General features: G+C 58.8%; 3 protein-coding genes across 3 annotated transcripts; 2 read left to right on the top strand and 1 right to left on the bottom strand.

Moving 5' to 3' along the window:
- The first annotated feature begins 1,054 nt into the window (after positions 1-1,054).
- Positions 1,055-3,799, top strand: HAGHL (hydroxyacylglutathione hydrolase like). The gene is made up of 8 exons (XM_065892192.1): positions 1,055-1,366; positions 1,752-1,816; positions 1,905-2,022; positions 2,102-2,210; positions 2,287-2,390; positions 2,597-2,698; positions 2,995-3,074; positions 3,394-3,799. The coding sequence occupies exons 1-8, from the start codon at positions 1,262-1,264 to the stop codon at positions 3,560-3,562; spliced, it is 852 nt and encodes a 283-aa protein (XP_065748264.1). The 5' UTR covers positions 1,055-1,261; the 3' UTR covers positions 3,563-3,799.
- Positions 3,800-4,607: 808 nt separating this feature from the next.
- Positions 4,608-11,236, bottom strand: CIAO3 (cytosolic iron-sulfur assembly component 3). The gene is made up of 11 exons (XM_065892190.1): positions 11,166-11,236; positions 10,063-10,158; positions 8,441-8,584; positions 8,012-8,144; positions 7,315-7,449; positions 6,927-7,045; positions 6,652-6,781; positions 6,144-6,216; positions 5,521-5,658; positions 4,935-5,092; positions 4,608-4,846 (listed from the first exon to the last, which is right to left on the bottom strand). The coding sequence occupies exons 1-11, from the start codon at positions 11,229-11,231 to the stop codon at positions 4,608-4,610; spliced, it is 1,431 nt and encodes a 476-aa protein (XP_065748262.1). The 5' UTR covers positions 11,232-11,236.
- A 3,378-nt stretch (positions 11,237-14,614) lies between these two features.
- Positions 14,615-23,957, top strand: LOC136135352 (mesothelin-like). Its single transcript, XM_065893243.1, has 11 exons — positions 14,615-14,722; positions 20,854-20,938; positions 21,533-21,576; positions 21,681-21,771; positions 22,038-22,216; positions 22,308-22,463; positions 22,639-22,781; positions 22,860-22,987; positions 23,309-23,403; positions 23,601-23,787; positions 23,863-23,957. The coding sequence occupies exons 1-11, from the start codon at positions 14,615-14,617 to the stop codon at positions 23,955-23,957; spliced, it is 1,311 nt and encodes a 436-aa protein (XP_065749315.1).
- Positions 23,958-24,406: the final 449 nt, after the last annotated feature.

The following is a 24,406-nucleotide window of genomic DNA, read 5'->3' as shown; positions in this document are numbered from 1 at the left end:
CCCGGGGCCCCGCCCACGAGGGCAGGCAGGACAGTTCAGTGGTTGGGGAGGTGGGTGCAAACTCTCAACTTCTTCCGTATTTGGCGATCCATTCTTTCCGGTTTCCTTTTCCTCATCTGGGAAACGCAGATCGGCACCCCAGCATTTATCAGGGACGCGGATGGAACCACGAGTGCATACAAGGGCCCAGCCTGGGGAGGTGTGGGACAGCGCGCATGGTATGGAGATGCCGCTGCTGTTACTGTTGTCCTCACAGCGCGCTTTGCTCTACCATGTGGGTTCGCACACTCATTAGGCCCCTACGCTGAGCACTGGACGGGCAGGCAAACAAACTGGACAGATCCCTGCAGAGCTCAGCCTGACGGAAGCGGGCTCAGACGTCCCAGTCCGGGTCCGGGGTACTCAGGAGGGCTGTCTCAGCCCGGTGCCCGGAGGGCTTCAAGGAGGAGGCGCCGCAGCGCCGGGCGCGACTGGCCAGATGTGCGCGCAGCTCCCTTCGGGCACGCACGCGCTCCCTCCCGCGCACGCGCGCGCTCCCTCCCGCGCACGCGTGTGCTCTGTGCACTGTGCGCCGGTTCCCGCGCGCGCAGGTTCCAGGCGGGCCCAGCGGGCCTCAGGGGCGCGGGCCGTTGGTGGCGGCCCGGGTGAGCGGCGCGCTCCGTCCAGGCCCCGTGACAGGCGCCCGAAGCCCGCCTCTGTCCGGCTGTCCTTTAGGCAGTCCTTGAGACCAGCTGGCGCAGCCCAGCTGGGGTGAGTGGACGACCGGAAAAGGGGGCGGGCCGGGGTCGTACTTCGGAGGGAGGGGTCCTGGGGAGGGCGGGGCCTGCGGAAGGACGTTGAGGGGCGGGACCTGGAGAGGGGCTGGTCCAGGGTCGCGCTGCGGCGGGAGGGCACCTGGGGAGGGGGCGGAGCCTGGGAGGCAGGCGGGGCCTACCGGGGCAGCGGCGTGGCTGGGGGCGGAGCCGGAAGAGGGCGCGGTTAATCGGGGGTGTGGCCTACTGAGCGGGGGCGGGGCCTGCGGCGGGCTGAGTCTTGGCGAGAGACTGGTCCTCGCAGCTGCAGGTCAACTTAAGCCAGGAGCTTGGGATTCCTCAAGGGCCCTCGCGAAAGTCCGGGAGCAGGGAGTGCGGTTCCTTTCCTGGCCCCCAGCGTGTCTGTGGAGCTGACCCCTCCCACGCACAGCTCTGCCTAGGGTCTGGAGAGGGTAGTCCCACCCTGAGGAAGGGGCTCAGGAGGCGCGGGGTGGCTGAGCTCTGCGACCATGAAGGTCAAAGTCATCCCTGTGCTTGAGGACAACTATATGTACCTGGTCATCGAGGAGCACACGCGGGAGGCTGTGGCCGTGGACGTGGCCGTGCCCAAAAGGGTGAGGGCAGCTTTCGGGCGGCGGGAGCACAGCTGTGGGCCCAGGCATCGTAGGCCGAGACCGTCAGTCCGCATTCCGAGAGGCTTTCCAGACTACGCTGCCGGGGCCAGATCCTTCCCCTATTGTCTCATCTCTGGTTATTTGGCGTTTAGGGTTTCTTGATTATCTTGGGTCTCCTCTGAGGTTAGAGCCGTCTCGGGTCTCCCCTCTTCCCTGCGTATGGTGCCTAACTGTACTGTGTGTGCTGGGCGCTCAGTAATTGTCTGCTGGATCTCCCCTACCCCCAGGCCCGTCCCCTGCCTGGGGCACTGTGCACCCGGGCCTGGCGCCCCAACACAGGCAGCCACCTGGACCACCTGCATCTCCCTAACTCCATCCCTTTCAGCTGCTGGAGATCGTGGGCCGGGAGGGGGTATCACTGACAACTGTGCTGACCACCCATCACCACTGGTGAGTGCCATCAGGGTGGGCAGAGGCAGGAGGGTGTCACCCCTACCCTACCCTGACCGCATGTGATCATGCTTCGCCCCACCCGCAGGGACCACGCCCGGGGCAACATGGAGCTGGCGAGGCTGCTGCCTGGCCTGGTGGTGCTGGGTGCAGATGAGCGCATCTGTGCGCTGACCCGCAGGCTGGTACATGGCGAGGAGCTGCGGGTGAGCGTGCACTCAGGAGGGGTGGGGAGAGCGCCCTGGGCCCAACCACCTTACAGGCCCACCTGCTCCTCTGCCATAGTTTGGGGCCATCCACGTGCGCTGCCTCCTGACGCCCGGCCACACCTCAGGCCACATGAGCTACTTCTTGTGGGAAGATGAGTGTCTGGACCCGCCCGCCGTGTTCTCGGGTACTGGCTGCCCTGCGCCTACCCACCCCACCTCCCTCTGCCCCATCCACCTTCTCTGACCCACCCAACTCCCCAGGGGACGCATTGTCTGTGGCCGGCTGCGGCTCACGCCTGGAGACCACAGCTCAGCAGATGTACCACAGCTTGGTGGAGACCCTGGGCACCCTGCCCCCTGAGACAGTGAGCAGCCTGCCCCTTACCCTCTCATGGGGTCCAGCCTCCCTACATAACCGGTGCATTCTGCACCTGCCTTATGCCAGCGTTCAAGATGACTGCTTGCCAGCCGTGGGGACAGGTGGACCAGGCAAGGGGGGAGGGGCTGGGCCACTGGGGTGAGTGTCTCTGCCCATCTCTGCCTAGGCACCCCAAGTGCCTTCTTTCTTCAGAAGGTGTTCTGTGGTCACGAGCACACACTGGGCAACCTCGAGTTTGCACAAAAAGTGGAGCCTTGCAACAACCACGTGAAGGCCAAGCTATCGTGGGCCAAGGTGTGACCACTCCTCCCCTCTCAGTGGCAAGGTTGGAGGGTGGGGTAGGACTGGAACCAGGGAGGAACTGCAGGGGAGTCCACCATGACCGACCCAGGTGACCAGACATGGCTTGGCCCAGGGCATTCTGCCAGCCAAGGCTCCCACTGGTGAGGGAGGGGAGCTGGGCAGCCTGCAGGTCTGGCCCATGAGTGCCTGCCCTCAGGGTCTAGGCTCAAGCCCCCAGACTGGTGAGCTGAGCCAAGCTGCCTGGAGCTGCCAGACAAGGCTGTGACAAAGGCCTGTGGTCATTCCAGAAGAGGGATGAGGATGATGTGCCCATGGTGCCCTCAACCCTGGGCGAGGAGCTCCTTTACAACCCCTTCCTGAGGGTGGCGTGAGTATTGGCCAGCGTGTGGGCCCTCTTGTGGGGCAGGCTGGGGAGCACATGGCAGGGCCTGAGCCAGCGCATGTCGGGAGGACCTGTGTCCTTCCCAGGGGCCATGCTGCTGAACAGGCTGGCATGGGGCCGGACTGTTGTCCTTTGGGCCTCCCTGGCAGTCATTCGGATGCTGAGGGAGGTGTTGGGGGACTGGTTATTGGACTGTCTGGCACCAGGGAGAGGCTGCTCTTTAAATGCCCTCCAACAGTGGCTTCATTTCCACCGCCACGTCCAGCTTGCCCAGCGGTTCCCATCGAACCCCCTCTCCCCACAGAGAGGAGCCTGTGCGCAAGTTCACAGGGAAGGTCGCCCCAGCTGAAGTCCTGGAAGTGCTCTGCAGGGAGCGAGCGAGCTTTGAGCGGGCAGCTGAGCCGCTGCAGCCACAGGCCCAGGCACTCCTCGCGCTGCAGTGGGGGCTCCTGAGCATGCCCCGGCCGAAGTGAGCCCTACGTGGGCTGGGCCACACACCCCTCCTCCCTTGACCCACAGGAGGATCGAGCCTTCCTCAGCCCTGCCCAGCCTTAGAGGGTGGGCGCCCTGGCCTTTCCTGGTGTTGGACACCTGGGGCCCCTCTCTGGGCCACAGTGAGCCCCGAGACCTGGGTGTTTGTGAAGCAGCCTAGTGGGGTGCACAGGGCTCCTAAACTTGAATAAAGCTTTGAAAGGCCTCTTTTTTGATGCTGGTAAACACTCTTGAAGAGAAGCCGGTTTCAGAGAGTCCCCTTTACTAGAAGTGAGCTTTTCGGGGCCAGGCCTGGTGGGCTGAATGCAATCTGCCCTCCCCCTGCCCCTTAAGTGGGGGTCCAGCTGTGGACACAGGACTCAGCCAGAGAGACCACTGAGGCCTGATAGCAAGAGTCCTTCCCACCTGGACTCAGCCCCCAAGACACAGGTTCTCAAGCCCCAGAGACCGCAGCTTCGTCGAACACCTGGTTCTAGGTGGAGGGAGCACCCATCCCCAGCTGGGGTCATGGACCAGGTGCCTGTCTCCTGCCAGTGTCCTCTGCTGCCCAGCGTGGCAGGGTTCCCCAAGCTCTGCTGTGAGCTTGACCAGCCTGGCAGGTCCAGCCTATCACCACCCTCCACATCGCAGCTTCAGGTGACTCTAGAAATGGGGGAGGAGGAACCCCCCCTTTTCTCTCCCTTAAGTTCCCCACAGGATGAGCTGAAACCCTCACAGCTTAGGCCACCACAACCAGGAGGAGTCAGGGCACCTCTAGGGCTCTGGGCCCATGGAGAGGTTCCAGCAGGTGGTGGAACCTCTGGCCCCCTGCAGCGGGGAGTCCAGGTGAGCACAGGCTTGAAGTCACCTTTACTGGCTGGGGGTCCTGAGTCCCATCTCTATGTGGGTCCCAATGTCCCCACATCTCATCCAGCATTTTGGGGGTGTGCCCTGGGGTCTCGGGCGACTTCCCTGCTGGAGACTCCACATGCCTTCCTGGGAGTCCCGGTGCTGGCTGTGTTGGGCCGGGTGGATCCTTGAGGCCTCCTACCATCTGATGCTGAGGCTGGAGCCAGCCTTTTCCACCGCGTGGTAGCTTGTGTGCAGCAGGCGGCTGGCCTGCTCTGAGCCCTCGCCCTGCAGCCAGTGCCCATACAGCTCCTGGACTCCAGGCGCATCCTCTGGTGCCTCGGTCCTGACCATGCTGTATAGCCTCTCAACCTGCAGCAGAAGCTCCTTGCCAGGCATGTCGGGGGCCTTGAGCTGGCCTCCACCATTCAAGCAACCTGTGGCAGAGAAGGACGGGCAGAAGTGTGGTCAAGGGGAAGGTGTCAGCGCATGGGGTCCCAGAGGGCCCACTCTGTCTGCAGCTACCTGCAGGGCAGGCCATGACCTCCACATAGTGGTATGGGCAGCGCCCTCGCTTGAGCTTTTGTACCAGGTTCTGGATGTTGCGGAAGCCGTAGGCTGCGGCGAAGTGCAGCAGGACCTGGCCCTCCCTCTCCAGAGTCACCTCTTGGAGGTCCTTGTTCCTGAGGAGACACAGACCAGGCTGTCCACACGGCACGCCCAGGCTTCCTCCCGGGTGGGGGACAGTGATAGGGGAGGGTAGAAAGCTCCCTTCAATGAGTGGGGCAGGTGGCCTCAGCCCCAGCCTTGGTTTCCTGGTCTGTAGAATGGGAACCCCACCTTCCCAAGGTCTGACAAAGGCCCCAGCCTGCCCTCCCTGGAATGGGGACTCACGTTGGGACACACCCTGTGCCAGGAAATCCGTCCTGCCACCATGGGCCTCTGGGGCCCTGGGTCACCGTGCTGTGGGTAGGGGACACTGAGCCCTATGATGAGGAGACCAAGGGCTGGAGAGCTCTGGCCCCTTCACATGAGCCAGAGGGGAGGGCCCAGCTCCTGCCTGGTGCCCCAAGAGGCTGCCCTGCCCCAAGCTCCAGCCCTTCCCACTGACCTCAGGGGTCTGTAGGCGACTTCAGTGACGTGGATTCCAAACAGCTCCTGGGCTGCATGCCGGAACACGTGCTCCAGGTAGCCCCCCGAGCCCCCACCCTGATGGCTGGTAGGCTCCTGGGCAGATACACTGCTGCACCTGGGGAGGAGGGCATGGCCTCAGGTGGTAGTGGGGCTGCTGTCCACCAAGGCTTCTGGGTAACCTCTGTAACTTCTGTCATGTTTGAGAGCACTTGCTTTCTAAGTGGAAGATGAGTCACAGACTCATCACAGGGCTTTGTGGGTGTGTCAGGAGGAGGCTCTGGGGGAAAAGGACTGTCCCCTCCGTCATGTCACCTGTTCTGGGGAGCTCAGACCTGTATGAAGTTGGGGTCAGCTCTGATAACCATCAGCCAATTGTCCACAGGCTGTCTCGTGAACTCAACCACCTCTGGACACCAACACATACCACGGGGCAGATGCAAAACCAACCAGAAGGAAGCTGAGGCAGAGAAGAGGGGCGAGGACAGTGCCTGCCCCCGCCTCGTCCCTTCTGCTGCCCACCAGGACACCTCTGACCCCAAGGTCAAGAGCACCCCAATGCTGGACAAGCTTACTGCCCCTGACATGGCAGGCGCGACGTACAGACTGTCCAGGGGAGCCGACTCCAGCTCTGACAGCGAGACCCCTTCTTCTTCCAGCAGCTTGAAGACTTCTCCTACGATGAGACCACAGCACAGACAGACGCTCTTCAGTTGAATCTCAACAAAAACAGAGACCATGAAAGGTCCCCACCACCTGCATCCCTAGCAACCTGTGAGTGGCCAGACGTCCAGCCCCTGCTCGTGAGTGGGGGATGAACCCAGCCAGAGGCAACTCCACTTCTGAAGGGCCTCCCGGTGCTGCGGTGGGGCAGACGCGCCTGACCCTGGGGTGCCTCACAATGCGCCTGGAGTGGGCAGGGCACTGCGTCCCTGGACAGCGACCCTTCCTGGATCGTCTGCCTCCCGGGTGGGCATTCATTTCTCTTTTAAGCATTTGGTAGCCTCTACAAGGCTGCTCCACTCACAGACGGGGTAACCAACATGAGCCAGGGGGACTGTGCTGGGCCTTATGCTGGGGACACAGCACCAGCAGGCTCGGGGCCCCGCACCTGTTGTGATGACACAATCCACATCGCGTGTCTGGTGCTCTTGGCTGAAGAAGTCGGGTCTGGAGGCTTCCAGCTTTTTGTCGTAACAGGGCATCACCGTGACGTGGTAGATCTTGTCGGGGGTCAAATGCTGCATGGAGAACACGGCAGTGGTGCAGCTGCCTGGCCCCAGCAGAAGGCTGAGGCGGGGGTGACAGCACAGGCACGGCTGGGAGCACCGCGTGTGGGTCCTGACCACTGCAGTCTTGGCTCATTTTGTAAGATGTCCCTGTTACCTGCTGCTGGGAGAAGAAGTCCTTGACCAGGGAGCCCATGACCTGCTGCGGGGACCGGGCGGTGCTGATGTGGGGGAGGAGGACGTTCCCGTGGGTCTTCTCGGCGTAGCAGATCCAGCCTGAGGCCGACACAGGGTGGGGGTGGTGGGGGAAGCGAGCAGGGCAGGGGTGTGACTTTCTGGGGTGGACCGACTTGTACAGGAGTTGGAGCCCACTAAGCCCCCACTGTGCTGTCGCCGATACGTATCTCAGGTGTCCCTATGATCACCCCTCTGGGAACTGAAGCGACTACAGGTGACCCTCAGGCAGTGCCTGCTGACGAGCCCCTCCCCCAGCACTCCCGTCACCCATGTCCAGCTGTTGACATCGGTCCGCAGCATCAGCATACCTGGGCAGGCGGAAGTCAGCATAGGCAAGGCCTGCTTGGAATCGGCTTGTGCTCGGAATCGCCGCACGAACTCCCGCTGGCTCTCGAGGAGGCTGAAGTTCCTCGAGAAGGTGGTATCAAACACGTAGTGTGCCCCTGCAAGGGAGCACCCACCTCACCCCAAGAAGGATGGCCACAGCCCCAGGCGCTGCCCACCTCGCCCCAGGAGCAGGGCTCTGCCTTCCCATGGGGCGTCACATGACACGCTGGTGTGCATGCAGACAGCCCGGTGTCCTTGGGCCTTCCTTCCTTTGAGCTCGGTGGCTGCCAGGGACCAGGCCAAACCCTGCATGCTGCCTAGGGCAGCCGCCGGCACCGGGGCTCACCCCACGTCCTCCCAGCCCTACTCCCAGCACGCAGAGGTCGACCAGCTGATCTGAGCCAGAACCCAACTCAGACCTGGGAGATGTGCCTTGATGGTGATAGTCTAAAAACAGTATTAGGAGTGGGTAAATTCCAGACTCGGGGAAGTGCAACATCAGAATTCAGACAGTTTTCTATTAAAAGGCACTGCTCTCTGTATCAAAACAGAACTTCAAGTTGAAGTCAACCTCACATAGAGTTCCTGATGCGTTTAAGCCCAGTCATAGTGGGGCATGACGAGCCCCCCGCCAGCTCTCGTGTCCAAGCTGGAGCTCACGCAAGGTTCAGCACCTACCTATTTTTTTAAAGAACGCAGTTAATTTCCTGGCGGTGTCTGTAGGATTCAGCTGGAATCTCACAGCCAGCGATGCTCTGGACTGGGGAGAGACCGAGATGACCACCAGCCTCTGCTGATCAGGTGCCACCATCTGCAAAGCAAGGCACCTGCCGCTCACTCTGTGTGTTTAACAGATTCCAAGCCTAACTCCATCAGGGAGTGTCATTTTTGCAAACACGTAGAACCTAAAGTTTAGGGTTAACACTTCAATGTCAAAATACAAGTAACTGACTGAGATCCCACCGATGAGACCTAAAAACGTCAGGAGTCACTAGGAGACACAGGACAAAGGGCACCAGAAGATGAGCTGCCCTGACAACACGAGTGAGGGATGCTGGGGTTGATGTCGGGTTAGAGAGGCATCCCAAAGACTGTCCCACCGCTCACCTTATTAGCACCTAGAACCTTCCGCAGCTCCTCGTGGCTCTGCTGAGTTATGAGCACGGTCTCTGCCGAAGTGACGCAGCCACTGCACGCCAGGCAGTCGTCCAGCGAGATCTTGGCCCTCTCCAGCTTCTTTGTCCCTCCATCCTGGAAGCACAAGAACCTGGTACCCCAAGGGCCCTCCACATGAGGACGTGGAGCTCTCAGATGATGGGACCCACAGGAAACCTTCATTCTCCGTCTCACAACACTGACAACCAACTACTGGCTTTATGTGCTGTAAGTTCTTAGAAATTAAATATTTATTGCAGAAACACGTATACACGTTCTAGATTTTCATAGTGGCACCAAATTCTAACTTTGGTACAAACTTGGCTGGCACGTCAGATCATATTGAAGAGGCTTGCTGCCCGCCAGGGGTGGGAGACGGGCATTAAATCTGCAAAGGAGCAGCTGACTCATCACAGAGGCCCTGGACAGTCATTGGTCCCCAGGCTGCCCTCACGGGGCTGTGGGGACAGGAAAATGCCCAAGGCCAGGCTCTAAATGGAGGAGGAAGAGAAAGGCAAGGGCAAAGATTAAGGAAGAAAGGACAGAGGGACAAGGAAAGGGGCAGAGGGAGGAGGTGGCAGGAGCCTGTGCCCACCTGGGCTGTGCCTGCCCACTGCCAACACATGGAAGAGTGGGTGAGGGACACAAGGGGCAGTCACACTGTCAGACTCGGCCGGACAGTTGCAGAACTTGGTGTTCAAGCCAGACTCCAGGCTGGGCAACTCTTCTTAGCTGCAAATGATCCCAGTAGAGCCCCTTCACTCCCTCTGCACACACAGGAGTGGTCTGAGCCAGGGGCAGGTGAGCTTCAGGGGCCCAGAGTGTGACCAGGGGCCTGATAAGACAAGAACTCCCTTCCAGCCCAGATCATTAGGCCTTACTTAGCACCAAAGCCACAATTTGAGCTCAGTGCATTTTCCCAGGTTGGACTGGTCTCAAGGCCAGGCTGTGATGCTGTGCTGAGCAGGGGGCTGATGTGCTTCCGACTTCCCTCCAAATCAACCACTGCTGCCCTGGAGCAGCGCCCACGTGGTCCCTAAAAAGGACCCAGTCTTCCGTGCTGTGCTGGGCTTAGGCGGGACCCGTGGTGTGCTGCTGCGTTACCCTCCTGGGCTGAGTGAACAGTGGCTCTCTCCTTGTGAACTCTGGATCCTGTTGTCTGGCCCTACCGTGAACCATCCTGTGGCTCCTCCCCTGCTTGGGCAGGATTCCCGGGCCAGTGTGCCTGGTGGTGCCTGCAGTCCCTGGGACAGCACAGATGTTCTTGAGAGTCCAAATGGCAAACAGTCGGGGTAAATTTTAATGCCATTGGATTAGGATCTCATCATTGCTAAATTACACAGGAAGTAGGTGTTCCCCAAGAACAAGTGGTCTGGACTAGAAAATCTTACACAATTACAACTCAGAGAGAGAAGGAGAGAGGGAGGGGATGCGGGAACTGCCATCTCTGCAAAGAGCTCTCTGCAGAACACATCTGAGAAAGGATTGGTGAGACGTGCAAGGTCCTGTGTCCCTGCATTTGTCACTCGACGGAGCAGTGAAACGTGCTTCAGGCCAACCAAGCTGGCACTTACCTGACTGACTTGGAAGTAACTCCCGTCATCTTCGACGTGGATCTTGGCCACGCCACTTCCCGGTCTCTTATCCACCCTCATGGGCTTGATGCAATCCTATACCGGTAAGAAACCCCAACGGGCACCTGAGTGCACAGAGGCGGAAGAAGAGGGGCAGCCTGATGGCCACACCACCACCTGGGATGAAAACTGTGCCCTGATTCCGGTCTTCCTGCACCAGAAGCACTCGTAGCGCTATGGATCTTGTCACTACTTTCCCTACTCACTCACGCTTGGCCAGACACTCTGTCCGACCAAGAGTCGCTCTGCAGGTCACAGTCAGATGGAGGCGGTGCTTACTGGGCCTGCACGCTAACCTGTCTGCAGACAGCACCAACCCCCACCCTCACCTTCCTCAGCGTAAACGTCTGGCGGGGCACCGTGGCCAGTTTTTCATTGACTGCTGGGAAGAAGCCAAGGGGTCGCTAGGAACGCTTGGCCCCGCCCAGTTCCTGGAAGAAAGTTCCTTTCTTTAACCAACTCCTGGAGTTCTCGCGGTCTCTCTCAACAGGAGCACCTCACTGGCCATCGCATTCCCAAAGGGAACTAGTCCCAGAAAGCCTTGGTGGGAGGCCTGTCCGAGCTCCTCCTGCCGCTGTGACGGGACCAGTCCCACCCGTTCCTCCTCCTGGGACGGCTTAGCTATGGACCTCCGAGCCCCGGTCCTGCACGGCTGGTGGCAACCGATAAGCGGGGACACCAGATAAGGGCGGCCGGCTCTCAAGTGCAGCTGTCCTGTCCCCTTTGGGGGCAAGCTCTGTCTTCTCCCCCGGGGGCGACACCTACGACGACCACCGCGGTGACTCCAGCGGAGCACCTCCCAAGCCCTCGCAGCGGGGTGGGGCCGTCCCACTCTGTTCACACGCAAGGAATTGTCCAGGGAAGCTCGGCAGGGTCTCCCGGGCCCCAAGCTAGGTGAGTCCGGCTGCAATGGCCGCCCGGGACGGGGACGCGGAAGCTACGGGGCTGTGCGACCCAGCAGCCCCGCTTCTGAGCCCCTCTCTCAGGGGAGAGACTGCGCCGGAGGGGGCTCCCCGCGCACGGCCGCCGCCCTGCCCGCCCACCTGAGACGGCGCGATGAAGTCGTCCAGGTCCGTCAGCTGCAAGGCCCCGCTGAAGAGCGACGCCATGGTGCCACACTGCCGCCCGCCGCCGAGCGCAGGTGTCGCCAAATGCCGCGAAACGGCGAAGCGGTTCCGCCACGCTGCCGGAAAGCGTCCGCATAGCTCCTGCGCGACTGGCTAAGCGGCCGGGTGTCTGGGAGGCGCGCGCCCCCTGCTGGCGGCCCCGGGCACCTCTCACTCTCCACCTTGCCTGGGCGCCGGCCGGGAGGCAGAGGGGCGGCGGGGCGGCGGGGAGGCGAGGGCGCCTCGCTCGCGGTCCCGGGCTCACCTGCCAGCCAGGTGTGCGGCCCCCGCCGTCTCCTCCCCGGGAGAGATGCAGCCGACTTTCTTTACTTGGCTCCGGACGCAGCCCAAGAGCCCAGAAGGGCGCCGGGTACGCAGAGACGCCCAGTGTCTGTTGAAAAGAGAAGAAAATGAGAGTGACGGGGATGGGGAGCCGTTCCTCCCGAGGCTGCGGCTCAGTGCAGAGCCCTGGGGTTCTCGGAGAGAGTCCGCGGTTATTTCAAAGACCAGCCTGAGAAAACTCCATTTCCCTGTGAGATTTTATTACCTGAGACAGAACCGTTGCTGGCTGGACTCAGTTCTTGAGTCGTCATGTACAGGTAATGACTACTTTTTGTGGGGCTTTCCAGAAAACGCCAGTGATGGAGTCTGGCACATCCCCGGGACCCACGTGGGCCCAGCCCTGAAGGTGCCTTGGCAGGATCAGCCCCAGAATACCCCGCGGGCACGGCATGATCTCACATGCTGGGGGCCCATTCCAGCCTGTGCTCTTCCTGGGGTTCTTGTTCTGATGTGGGCTCTACCGGGTGATACCTCATCTACCTGCGGGTTAACTGTGACGTCCAGGTGCCTGAGGCCCAGGTGTTGGTGCTGCCTCCTCCAGCACCTGCTGCCTCTCCTCTTGGCTCCCAGGATGGGAACTTCCTTCTCAGCAGTGAGAGGGACTTTCACCAGGGGCTGTACCTGGTGGGCTTCCAGGCCCCAGCACCCACCATCCTGGCAATATCTGACTAAAGTCTGGGTTCAATGCCTGAAATCTCAACATTCTCACTCATTATTAGAACCAGACAAATACAAAATAAACTTAGTTTCACTGCAGTGCCCCAGAGAACGTTTACAAAAAATGTGTGAGGATAATAAGTGCTGTTGGGATGGGGCCAGGATGAGGATCAGTTAGGCTGGGGCGATGGAGAGGGTTTATAGCATAGGGGGCTCTGGCTGAGGCTGGGGAACAAAGGAGGGCTCTTCTAATGCTGGAGGGGGACAGTTTGCGTGTAGATATGCAGGGCGATTTCCATCTCTCTCCCCCAGAACCAGTGGAGCAAAGGTGGGGGCTAGTCAAAAGATGGAAACTGGCCAAATGACCATCGGCAGATGCGGATAAAGGAATGTGGTCCATCCACATCGTGGACTGTCATTCAGCTATAGAAGGATGAAGCACTGACACACTGTAATGTAGACGAACCCTGAAAACACTGTGTCTAGTGAGAGAGCCAGACACAGATGCCACTACTGTGTGATTCCACTTATGTGAAATGTGCAGAACAGGCAGGTCCATAGATCCAGGAAGTAGATTAGAGTTACCAAGGCCTTGGGAAGGGGCTTCAGTTTGAGATGATGAAAAAGTTTTGGAAATAGATAGTGGCGATGATTGCACAACATTGTGAATGTAACTCTCGCCACCGAATTGTACACTTAAAAATGGTTACAATGCCCAATTTTGTTATATATATTTTAACACAGTTTTAAAATTAATAATGTAATATGTTAAAAACCATTGAATCGCACACTTTATTTATTTAATAATTTTATTTATTTATGGCTGCTTTGGGTTTTCACTGCTGCCTGCGGGCTTTCTCTAGTTGTGGCGAGCGGGGGCTACTCTTCGTTGCGGTGTGCGGGTTTCTCATTGGGGTGGCTTCTCTTGTTGCAGAGCACAGGCTCTAGGTGTGCGGGCTTCAGTAGTTGTGGCTCTCGGGCTCTAGAGCGCAGGCTCAGTAGTTGTGGCGCACGGGCTTAGTTGCTCTGCAGCATGTGGGATCTTCCCGGACCAGGGCTCAAACCCGTGTCTCCTGAATTGGCAGGCGGATTCTTTTTTTTTGTTTGTTTGTTTGTTTGTTTTTTTTTTTTTGCGGTACGTGGGCCTCTCACTGTTGTGGCCTCTCCCTTTGCGGAGCACAGGCTCCGGACGCGCAGGCCCAGCGGCCATGGCTCACGGGCCCAGCCGCTCCGCGGCACGTGGGATCTTCCGGGACCGGGGCAAGAACCCGTGTCCCCTGCATCGGCAGGCGGACTCTCAACCACTGCGCCACCAGGGAAGCCCCGGCAGGCGGATTCTTAACCACTGCGCCACCAGGGAAGTCCCTGCTATTGATTTTTTTTTTTTTTTTTACTTATTTATTTTTGGTTGCATTGGGTCTTCGTTGCTGCGCGGTGTGCGGGCTTCTCACAGCGGTGGCTTCTAGTTGTGGCACACAGGCTTAGTTGCTCCGCGGCATGTGGGATCTTCCCGGACCAGGGCTCGAACCCGTGTCCCCTACATTGGCAGGCGGATTCTTTGTTTTCGTTTTTGTTTTTGTTTTTTTGCGGTACGCGGGCCTCTCACTGTTGTGGCCTCTTCCGTTGCGGAGCACAGGCTACGGACACGCAGGCTCAGCGGCCATGGTTCACGGGCCCAGCTGCTCCGCAGCATGTGGGATCTTCCCGGACCGGGGCTCGAACCTGTGTCCCCTGCATCGGCAGGCGGACTCTCAACCACTGTGACACCAGGGAAGCCCTTGCTATTGATTTTTAAATCAATCTTATTGTGGTACAGTTTATGCACAGTAAGGGCATCCATTTAAAGGGTACAGTCCAAAGAGCTTTGGTGGTTACACACATCCGTGAAATCTCCACCTCAGTCAAGACAGAACATTTCCATCAGCCCCAAAAGATTCCTCACTGTTACTCCTGCGAACAGGAATCCTGAGTTTTAGTGAAGTTTTCTGGCCCCGGCAACCAGTGATGTGCTTTCTGTCATGAGGGATTCGTTTGCAATTTAACATTTTTATAGAAACAGAATCATACATTATGTACCCTTTGATATCTGCCCCTTTCGCTCAGCATAATGATGTTGAAGTTCATCCTTTTCCCCCAAGTATGAGTAGTCTGTTCCCTCTTATTGCTGACCAGTAGGTCAGCATATGAATAATACCATATTTCGTTTGTCCATTGGTCTACTGATGGAAATTTGTTTTTCCCCATTTTTGGCTATTGTGAATAGAGTTGCTATGAATATTCACGTATGAGACTTTGTGTGCACATCCAGGTTTATTTCTCTGGAGGGATTACTTAGGAGGGGAATGGCTAAGTTGTATGGTTAGGAGTATACCTAACTTCTTAAGAAAATGCCGGATCCAGGTGGAAAATGGTGGCAGCAGCTGGATCCTGGGTTTCTGGGCTGCGAGGTTCGTTCCCGGCTGCAGCTGGAGCAGCCTGTGTCGAGTGGCGCCGTGGTGAGGAGGGCTCAGCTCGCATGTGGAAGACCCTCACCTACTTTGTGGCGCTTCCCGGGGTGGGAGTGAGCACGCTGAACGTCTTCCTGAAGCACCACGGAGAGGAGGAGAGACCTGAGTTCATCACCTACCCGCATCTCCGCATCAGGTCTAAGCCCTTTCCCTGGGGAGATGGTAACCATACCCTATTCCATAATCCTCATGTGAATTCACTTCCAATTGGCCTTGAAGATGAATAAAGAGAACCTGGACCACTACCCAGTGGGGACCACAGCACTGGTTTGGACCATTACTCTGCACACATGGACCAGAAAAGTGTATAGGACCTTAAGCTCACCTTCTTGTATCCAGTGATGACCATTATACTGATCTTCTGTCCCTTTACTTATGGCAGGAGATGGCTTTAATAAATAACTTAGTTAAGGGACTTCCCTGGCGGTCCAGTGGTTAGGACTCTGCGCTTTCATTGCCAGGGGCCTGGGTTCGATCCCTGGTCGGGGGACTTAGACCCCACAAGCTGCATGGCGTGGCCAAAGAAAAACAAAAAATGCGCAGCAGAAATGCCCGCACTACCTTGTGCTCCCACCACCAGGTGTGAGTCCCACTGCCCCACACCCAAGACACACTTTCCTTGTCAGACCCTTTAAGTGTCCTCGTTCTGGCGGGTGTGTCTTGTGTGGGGTTTGATCTGCATCTCCCCAGTGAGTTGGGCATCTTTTCATGTGCTTATCGGCCATTCACACGTCTTCTTTTATGAACTGTCTGTTCAGATCTTTGGCCTGTCTTTTGAAAACAGCTTTCCTGGGGCTTCCCTGGTGGCGCAGTGGTTGAGAGTCCGCCTGCCGATGCAGGGGATGCGGGTTCGTGCCCCGGTCCGGAAGGATTCCACATGCTGTGGAGCGGCTGGGCCCGTGAGCCATGGCCGCTGAGCCTGTGCGTCCGGAGCCTGTGCTCCGCAGCGGGAGAGGCCACAGCAGTGAGAGGCCCACGTACTACAAAAAACAAAACAAAACAGCTTTCCTGAGAAAGAATTCCCACACCATGCAACTTACCCACTTAAAGCATACAATTCAACGTTGTTCCTTTAACCTGAATTATTGAACACCAAATGGCTTTGGAATTTAGCTTTTGCTTCTGACCTGATAGTGTTCCTTTTTTTAAAATAAATTTATTTATTTATTTGGCTGTGTTGGGTCTTTGTTGCTGTGCACGGCTTTCTCTAGTTGCGGCGAGCGGGGGCTATTCTTCGTTGTGGTGCACAGGCTTCTCATTGCGGTGGCTTCTCTTGTGGAGCACGGGCTCTAGGCGCGCAGGCTCAGTAGTTGTGGTGCACAAGTTTTGTTGCTCCGCGGCATGTGGGACCTTCCTGGACCAGGGATCAAACCTGTGTGCCCTTCATTGGCAGGCAGATTCTTAGCCACTGTACCACCAGGGAAGTCCCCTGATAGTGTTTCTTAACGAAGGCAACCTAAACTTACAAGGGAAAACAGAGCTTACACGCAAAACACGTACTGCGTGACCATCATTTTAGCAACAAAAGTAACGTGTTTCATACGCCTCCTGTGCCGTTAAAGTTAAAACAGGACGCGAACTGTTCATTCCCACCCACATTGCAGCCGCTGTGTCTTTTGGGCTTAAACTGCAGTTCCTGCAAGTGGGCACAGAGGAACCTTCCATCCACATCTCAAAATTCATTTAACTGTGCAATTGGGGGGCCCCACCTAACTCTCAGTTGGAAGTGATTGATCCTGGACACACCTGGCAGGTGTGTCCAGTCCATCTAGTGAATTTTTAAATTCCAGATTTTGTATTTTTCATTTCTAAAATTTTCTGTTTGGTTCTTTTAAAAATATTTTCATTTTTTTCCTACCTCTGCATTCATGAGAACCCATTTTTCCATGACCTCATTGTCTGGTAATTCTAATACTGTCTTACCGTGGCCTCAGCAGATTCTTTTCCCTGGAGAATGGGTCACAGTCTCCCAGCTCTCCCTGTGCCGAGCAGTTTTTGATTTCATCATGAACATTGTGACTGTTCTGTTGTGTGGACACTGCATTCTGTTATAGTCCTACAAAGACCGTTGCTGCTTCTGTTTGGGCAGGCAATGAACTTGGTCATACTTGAACTGTGACCTCTGCCACTCCCAAAGAGTGCAGAGCTCAGTCTTGGCCAGTTTGTCATTTGAGCTGTCTACCTTGCACACACATGATTCAGGGGTCGGCAAGAGGCCTGGGTAGAGTTGCTACACAGAATTTGGGGTCCCCTCCTCTGGCTCTCTCCTTTTCAGAGTTCTCCACCGCTCTCTGCTGTCTGGTTATTCTGGGCTCCTTCCTTTGGCTCTTTCGGCCAGAAAGATGGTGGGATTTCTGCTGGTGTCTGAGCACCGCACACCACAAAGCCACACCCACAAAGGGAAATCCACTCTGGCATTTTCCATCAAGTATCAATTCCCGTCCAAAATCTGGCTTCTTTCCTTCACTCCCCAGGGCCCTCAGGGAACTGTTTTTTTTATATTTTGTCCAGAATTTTTCAGTTGTTATCTATGTACAGGACTTTTTTTTTTTAAAGGCACTTACTCTTTCTGTGAGTTGGTTCTTGTACCTGGCAGCCTTCCTGAATTCTGTACTAATTAGCATTTGGTTTGACTGTACATAATAGAAAACCCAGCCCACGGAGAGAGGTCAGAGACGGGACAGATTCCACACAGGGAATTCCTATTCACAAAAGTATAGGAGGGCAGGGGGGCGGGGTGGGGGGATCGAGGGAGCCACCAGGGACTCTGGCTCCAGGGGCGCACACAAAGGCTGTGGTGCCAGGATCCGCATGCGGACACTGGCGTCTGGCCAGCACAAAGGTAGCCTCCACCTCCCATCTGGGAGACGGCCAGTGCCTGGGCAGGTGAGCTCCCGCAGCCCTCCACCTGACCACTGCACCACCACGCCAACCTGAGCCTGGAACTCACCCCCGGGAGTCAGGGAGTCACATCCTGCTGACTGGGGTGGAGACCCTCAGGGCACCAGCCGTGGGTGGGTGGAGACGGGGACCACGCCCTTGCCTTGCCCTGCAATTGTGGCCTCTCTTTGACACTGAACCTCTGTTGTACCACCTGAGAAGGGAGAGTAAGACCCCACGAGGTGAGGCCTTGGCTCCACACACATGCCTGGTACCTGACGGTCAGCCCGCCCGGAGCTCCCATGACTGCCCAGGGAGGGAGAGGCAGAGGTGGCTCCCCCCCACCCCCCACCCCTCCTCCTGCAGCCCCTCCCCAGGCCTCCACCCACGCATTCCTATGGCCTGAGTACTGCTGGCCCAAGCCTTGTTTGTTTCCCTTGACAGACCCCAGAGGCTCCCACCTCTTGCCTTCCTGCTTCCCAGTTGAGGAAACCGAATCAGAAGACGCGCAGAACCTTGGCCTCATCTGTGTGGGGTGGGGTCATGATGGAGGGCATGCTGGCGGAGGGGACACCTCCTTCAGTACCTCCAGCCAAGCAGCTCTGGGTGGGAGCAGGGGTTAGGCGGAGGCTGGTACTGGGACCCAAACAAGCAGGCTGGGGGAGGTAGGGCAGCCCCCATCCCTGCCCACCATATGGATTCCTCCACCCTAGTCCTCACTGCACTTGGGGAGCAGCAAGGACAAGCTCCCCTGGCCTCAGAGGGCTGTGCCCTCGGTCAGCTTTACCCTTGCCCCAGCTGCTCCTGACATGCTGTGTGACCCCAGGCTAGCCACACAGCATCTCTGTGCTTGGGGAAGACTAAATGACCCTGCATCGAAGACCCTAAACCTGTGATCCGTGCCTCTTCCCGCTCTCACCAGACAGGCCTGAGGCTGGCAGGGAATGTGGTTTGACTTCATTTGCCACCACTTGAGGGCCAGACCTTGGGGACCGAAGTTGGGCTGGGGTGGGTGAGACAGGTAGGGCAGGAGAGAGCTTCAGCCAGTGTCCTGCAGCTGCACACCTGCTGAAGGCTGTGAGCTCATGGTTCTTAGGCTCAGGGTTGGCGCTGGCCATTCCTCTGTCACTGACACAGCTGCCTCTACCTCACATGCCACTCTGATGAGCTTGTGGTCCACTCAGACCCCAGACCCCACATGCTAGCAGGCAGGCCCACCCGCATGTCCTGGGCAGGGCTTGAATCACCTGCTCCAGCATGTGCCAGCATCTCTGCAGGGCCCAGCATGCAGTAGGCACTCAGGGAGTGTGCAGGTGGTTAATGAGTGACAGATGACCAGGTAGACATTGGTCTTGAAGGACTCAGGGTTGGAGATGGGACCATCCCAGGTACCAGAAAGGGAAGCATCCGAGCAGCCTTGGATAGGGAGACAGAGCATGGTGAGGGGACTGTTTCCTTGTCACACAAATATGCGTGCCCTGGACTGCCTGAAACAGACGTGACTCTGGCAGGTCATACTTGGGCCACTCTGGAAGCTGCAGCCCTAAGACAGCTGAGGTGCCTTTGTGGCCCCAGCCTGGCGTATCTGGGGGTAGGAGGTGGGAAGGTTGCAGATTCTAGGGCCCACGGTGGGCTGCAGGGGTTCTGAGGGAGCCCCTACCTGGGGTGCAAGGGGTCCCTGGTTACACGGGGCTGGGGTGGGGGCTGAGAGGAGACAGCAGGGGGAGGCATAGCTCCTGCTTGACCTTACCCACCCCGGGGGCAGGGGCCCCACTCAACTGCCTCTTTTCTGTTCTGGGGGCCTGGTAGGGGAGGGGAGCTCCCCAGGACACTCCCCGCAGGCTGGGCTCTTTGCCCTGCTGAAAGGGGTTGCTGAAGCATAAGCGTGCCCCCCCACCCCCGCCAATTTCTGTGCCCTCCCCCCCTCCCAATTTCTGAGCCAGGGGTGGGGCCGACACAGGCCTGGGTGGAGGTTTGGGGGAGGGGATGGTTCCATTCCACCAGCCCTAGGTGGCCTCTGGCTCCAGGCCTCCTTGGGAGGGGCAGGTGTGGAAGGCAGTTTGGTCTCCTGCAGGCCCCTATCTACTCGGGGACAATATTCTGTGGGGAGCGGCTCCCCACCCACCTGCCACCCACACTTGTCCACGGGCCCCAAACCCCACTTCAGAGAGCACACGGGGGTCTTCCCAGAATGCCCACCCCACTGCTCCACCCTAAGGGCTGGCAGGTGGGAAAGGGTATCACCCTTTGTTGTTGTTTTTTTTTAGCCATGGCACACAGCATATGGGATCTCAGTTCCCTGACCAGGGATTGAACCCGGCCACGGTAGTGAGAGCCTGCAGTCCTAACTGCTAGGCTACCAGGGAACTCCCTCTGGTACTGCCCAGGCCTCTGCTTTGGGAGTGACCTCAGAAGGGAAAGCAGTGGGCTGGTGGGCCCTGCCAGCCTTGTCCAACTGGCAGGGCCCTGGGTTTGTGCAGGACCCTGGGTTTGCACAAAGCCCAGCACCTGTGGCTGTGGGTGGGAGGGGAGGATGGCCACGCTACAGGGTGAGGGGTCACTCAGCCTGACCCCCAGCCCAGAACTGCTCAGCTCCCCTGTTTTTTTGGGTTTTTTTCCCGGTACGCGGGCCTCTCACTGTTGTGGCCTCTCCTGTTGCGGAGCACAGGCTCTGGACGCGCAGGCTCAGTGGCCATGGCTCACGGGCCCAGCCGCTCCGTGGCATGTGGGATCTTCCCAGACCGGGGCACGAACCCGTGTCCCCTGCATCGGCAGGCGGACTCTCAACCACTGCGCCACCAGGGAAGCCCAGCTCCCCTGTTTTGAGTGGGGGAAACAGACCAGCCAGAGCCAGAGGCGGTCCTGCCTCCTTGCACGAAACTCTCCTGCCCTGCCCCGCACTGCCCTGCCCTGCAGGGAGAGAAGACGGGCGCCAGCTGCTGGCTGCCCACTGGGGCCCTCACAGCTGGGGGCCAGGCTGACTCAGACCTGACACCCCTGGCTGAGGGGCCAGTTTCCCGGAGGGGGCGGGGCAGGCTTGCTTGTTGGTTCTTAGAGAAGGGCCAGCGGCAGCACAGACACTGCTGTGGAGGCCTGTGAAGGTTCGACCTGGGAGCCCTCTGGGGCCTGAGGCCCCTGCAGCCCCCCGAGGCCCCGCACTGGCCCGGGGCAGTCATGGGTAGGGGTACATGGTGGGGGCAGGGAAGCAGGGGGGACATCAGAGTGGCTGTCCTCCACAGACTGTGGCCTTGCAGACTGCTCAACCCCGCCTGGGGTCCTGTGGGACTCCCACCCACCGCAGCTTCTTGCTTCTTCTCCGCCTCGGTGAGTCATGAGGGCGGGTTGCTGCAAAACGCTGGTGTGCAGAGAGCACAGAGGGCAGCCAAGGGTCCTCAGGGGGTCGGGGCCTTAGGAAAGGCTCTACCTGCTCTACACATCCTCTCTGGCTGTGGGCAGTGCCCCCCAGCCCCTTCCCGGGCAGGTGTCCCGAGTCCTGGGCAGGTGCCCCTGATTCCAGAGAAGTGTCCTGAATCTCGACAGGTGCCTTGAGTCCCAGGCAGGCTGTTAGCCTTGTCTCTGCGCCCAGAGATGACTGTGTCTGGCACCCCCACTGCACCACAGTGCCCTATGGGGTTGGAGGCAGAGGCAGGGTGGTGATGGGGGCACAGGCCAAACTGAGGGTGCCCATGGGACAGGTTTCTGCCTGCCCTGAGCAGAGGGGCCCCAGGAGGAGGATGTGGGAGGCCTGTGCTCCCTGCTTCGGTGTCGTGGGCCGTGACACCATAGGGTGAGGGGCCTAACCCTCTGCTTCCACACCCATGGAGTGTGCACGGGGCTGGAAGGGGCCGGCTTTGCCTCCTTCCTACCCTGGGTGGAGCCCCTGCCATCCCTTCGAGCCTGGTGTCCCTTCCCCTGCAGGGTGGGTGCTACTTTCCAGGGCCCAGGCTGCATACACGGAACTGGTAAGGCCCCTCTGGGGAATCAGGGGAGGGTTTTCTGGCCCTGGGTGGGGGTCCTTGGAAGCCAGGACACTCGCGGCTCAGTCCCAGCCCTGCTCTGTTCTCAGGATGTCATGACCCCATGGCTGCAACGGGACCTGTTCTGGCAGCGGCCTGAGGTGACCGTCATCCTTCTGAGGGCCCAGCGGTGCACAGAGAGTGAGCACGGTGCCCAGCTGCGTGGGGAGACTGGGATGGGGAGCTAGCATTGTGAGGTCTCACCTGTCCACACCTGCAGCCCTTCCTAGCCACTCAACTCATTCAATCATGACAATGCAGGAGAGTGAACAAAATTGCTCCATTTTGCTGATGGGTAAACTGAGGCCTGGAGAGTCATGTGGTGCCCAGGGTCTCAGCGTGGGTGCAGAAGGAAGAGGAGGTTGACAGGAGATGTCCAGTCCCCAACCCACTGCCTGACCCTGCAGAGAAGGCCTGCCCCCCGGGGCGGAAGGCCCAAGTGTTGGACGAAAACCTTGTCTTCTACGAGGAGTGGGAGCTGGAGGCTTGTGTAGACAGAGCCCTGCTCGCCGCTCAGATGGACCAGGTGAACCCGGTGCCCTTCACCTACCAGCAGCTGCACATTTTCAAGCACAAATTGGATGAGGTAGTTCAGGACTCCCGCCTGCCTGCTGTAGCACAGTTTTCCCAGCTGCCCGGGGAGTGGCGGCGGCCGTCACAGTCCCTTCACCCGGAAGTTCTACCCACAGGGGTACCCTGAGTCCCTGATCCAGCACCTGAGGTACTTCTTCCTTTGGGTGACCCCCGAGGACATCCACAAGTGGAATGTGACTTACCTGGAGACCGTGAAATCTCTGCTCAAAGTCAGCAAAGGGCATGGGATGGATGCTCAGGTGACTGGCTGCGGAGGTGGGGAGGGGAAGGCACAGGGTTTGAGGTTGGGCAGGCCTGGGGGGCACAGAGTGTGAGGTGGTACAGGCCTGGGGGTTGCACAGGGTGTGAGGTTGTGCAGGCCCCAGGGGATATGTCTCTCCCTGCTCCACACCACTGAGTGGCCTCCTCCCACAGGTGGCCGCCCTCATTGCCCGCTATGTAGCGGGAGGGGGCCAGCTGGACAAGGCCACACTGGACACCCTGGCCACCTTCCCCACTACCTACCTGTGCCTCCTCAGCCCTGAGCAGCTGGGCTTCATGCAGCTCAACGTTGTTTGGTGAGTCCTGGGGTCTGTCAGGTGTGGTGGGTGTGCTGTGCTCCGAGCTCACTGCCCGGCCTTATGCTGCCTCCTCAGGGTGACCAGGCCCCAGGACCTGGACACATGCAGCCCATGGCAGATGGCTGTCCTCTACCCCAAGGCCCGCATCGCCTTCCAGAACATGAGCAGGTCTGAATACTTCACAAGGATCAAGCCCTACCTGGGTGAGCCCGGGAGGACATGGCGGGCGTGATCCCTGAGGCTCCCCTTCTCATTGGGCAGCCCGCTGGTGGTGTGACTGGTGGTCAATGTGCCCTCCATCCCTCCAAGTGTGTCTAGGCTGAGACCCTGTGAGTTCTGGGCACCCCCAGCCTATCTTCCAACCCAGAGGGTCAGGTGGTCACCAGGCAAACCAGGGTCCCAGGAATTTCTTAGGAAAAGGGACTCTTGGTAAAGGAATTGGCTTCTGGTAGCCTGTTGTCAGAGGGTGAGACTGGGGGTTGCTGCAAGGTCTCACACTTGGGGGCCCCTCTCCCCGTGGGCAGGTGGGGCCCCCATGGAGGACCTGCGGGTTCTCAGTCAGCAGAACATAAACATGGATGTGGCCACATTCAAGAAGCTGCAGAGAGAGGCTGTGCTGGTAGGGCCATGGAGAAGGGCAGGGCCTCTGGTGTGGCGGGGTCTCAGGAGAGGCAGCCAAAGCCCCCTCCAAAGTCTGGAAGGGCCAAGGCAGGGTCTGTGGGTGGGGCAGCATGGGATTGTTTGGACACAGTAGAGGACAGCCGCCTTCTGGGGAAAGGCAGGCAGACCCTGAGCCCTGTCTGAGGGCTTTGGCAGCCGCTGACCATTGCTGAGGTGCAGAAACTTCTGGGTGCAAACCTGGTGGGCCTGAAGGCTAAGGAGGGGAACAGCCCACTGCGGGATTGGATCTCCCGGCAGTCGCAGGAGGACCTGGACAGGCTGGGGCTGGGGCTCCATGGTGGCACCCGCAACGGCTACCTGGTCCTGGACTTCAACGTCCGAGGTGGGCTGGGGTGGCCAGCTGGGTGGTGTCGGGCAGAGTGAGGGGCAGGGTCTGAGTCACCTCTTCTCTGTGCAGAGGACTCCTCCGGAGGCCCTCACCTCCTCAGACTAGGACCTGGACCTGTGCTCATTGTGACCCCAAGTCGGCTCCTGGCCTTGATCCTGAACTGAGCCCACTGCTATGCTCTGGGAACTGGGCCCTGCCATGGAGACACCACCTGGCTGGGAGTAGGCCTGGGTGGTCTCTGTCTGACCCCGAGGGCACCAGAGCTCAATAAAAGAAGCCCCATCCCCCCTTGAAGAGGTGCCCTGTGATGTTCTGAGAACTGGGTGGGAGGGCCCTGATGGCTGTGGCCCAGTTGACAGGGTTCCCTGGGTTTCAACCCTCCTCTTTGCACTTGGAAAGGGGAGGGACTCCAGGCAGGGGGGCCCTCAGGGCCTTCCTGATGCTGTTTCCATTGTTGGGTCTCCCCCCAGGCCAGGCCAACACTCAGGGTGGCTTCTGGTGACACTGCTGCCCCAGGAGATGGCAGGCTGGAGTTCTGATTCTAGTTAAGAGGGTCTCTGTCCCTCCGCAGGCCCAGAGCAAAGGGACACAGGCAGGAAGATCACCTTGTCCT

Source organism: Phocoena phocoena, chromosome 15 (genome assembly GCF_963924675.1).
Source record: "Phocoena phocoena chromosome 15, mPhoPho1.1, whole genome shotgun sequence".
Lineage (NCBI taxonomy): Eukaryota > Metazoa > Chordata > Mammalia > Artiodactyla > Phocoenidae > Phocoena > Phocoena phocoena.
The sequence above is the reverse complement of the archived record's forward strand: the minus strand, read 5'-3'. Positions and strand labels throughout refer to the sequence as shown.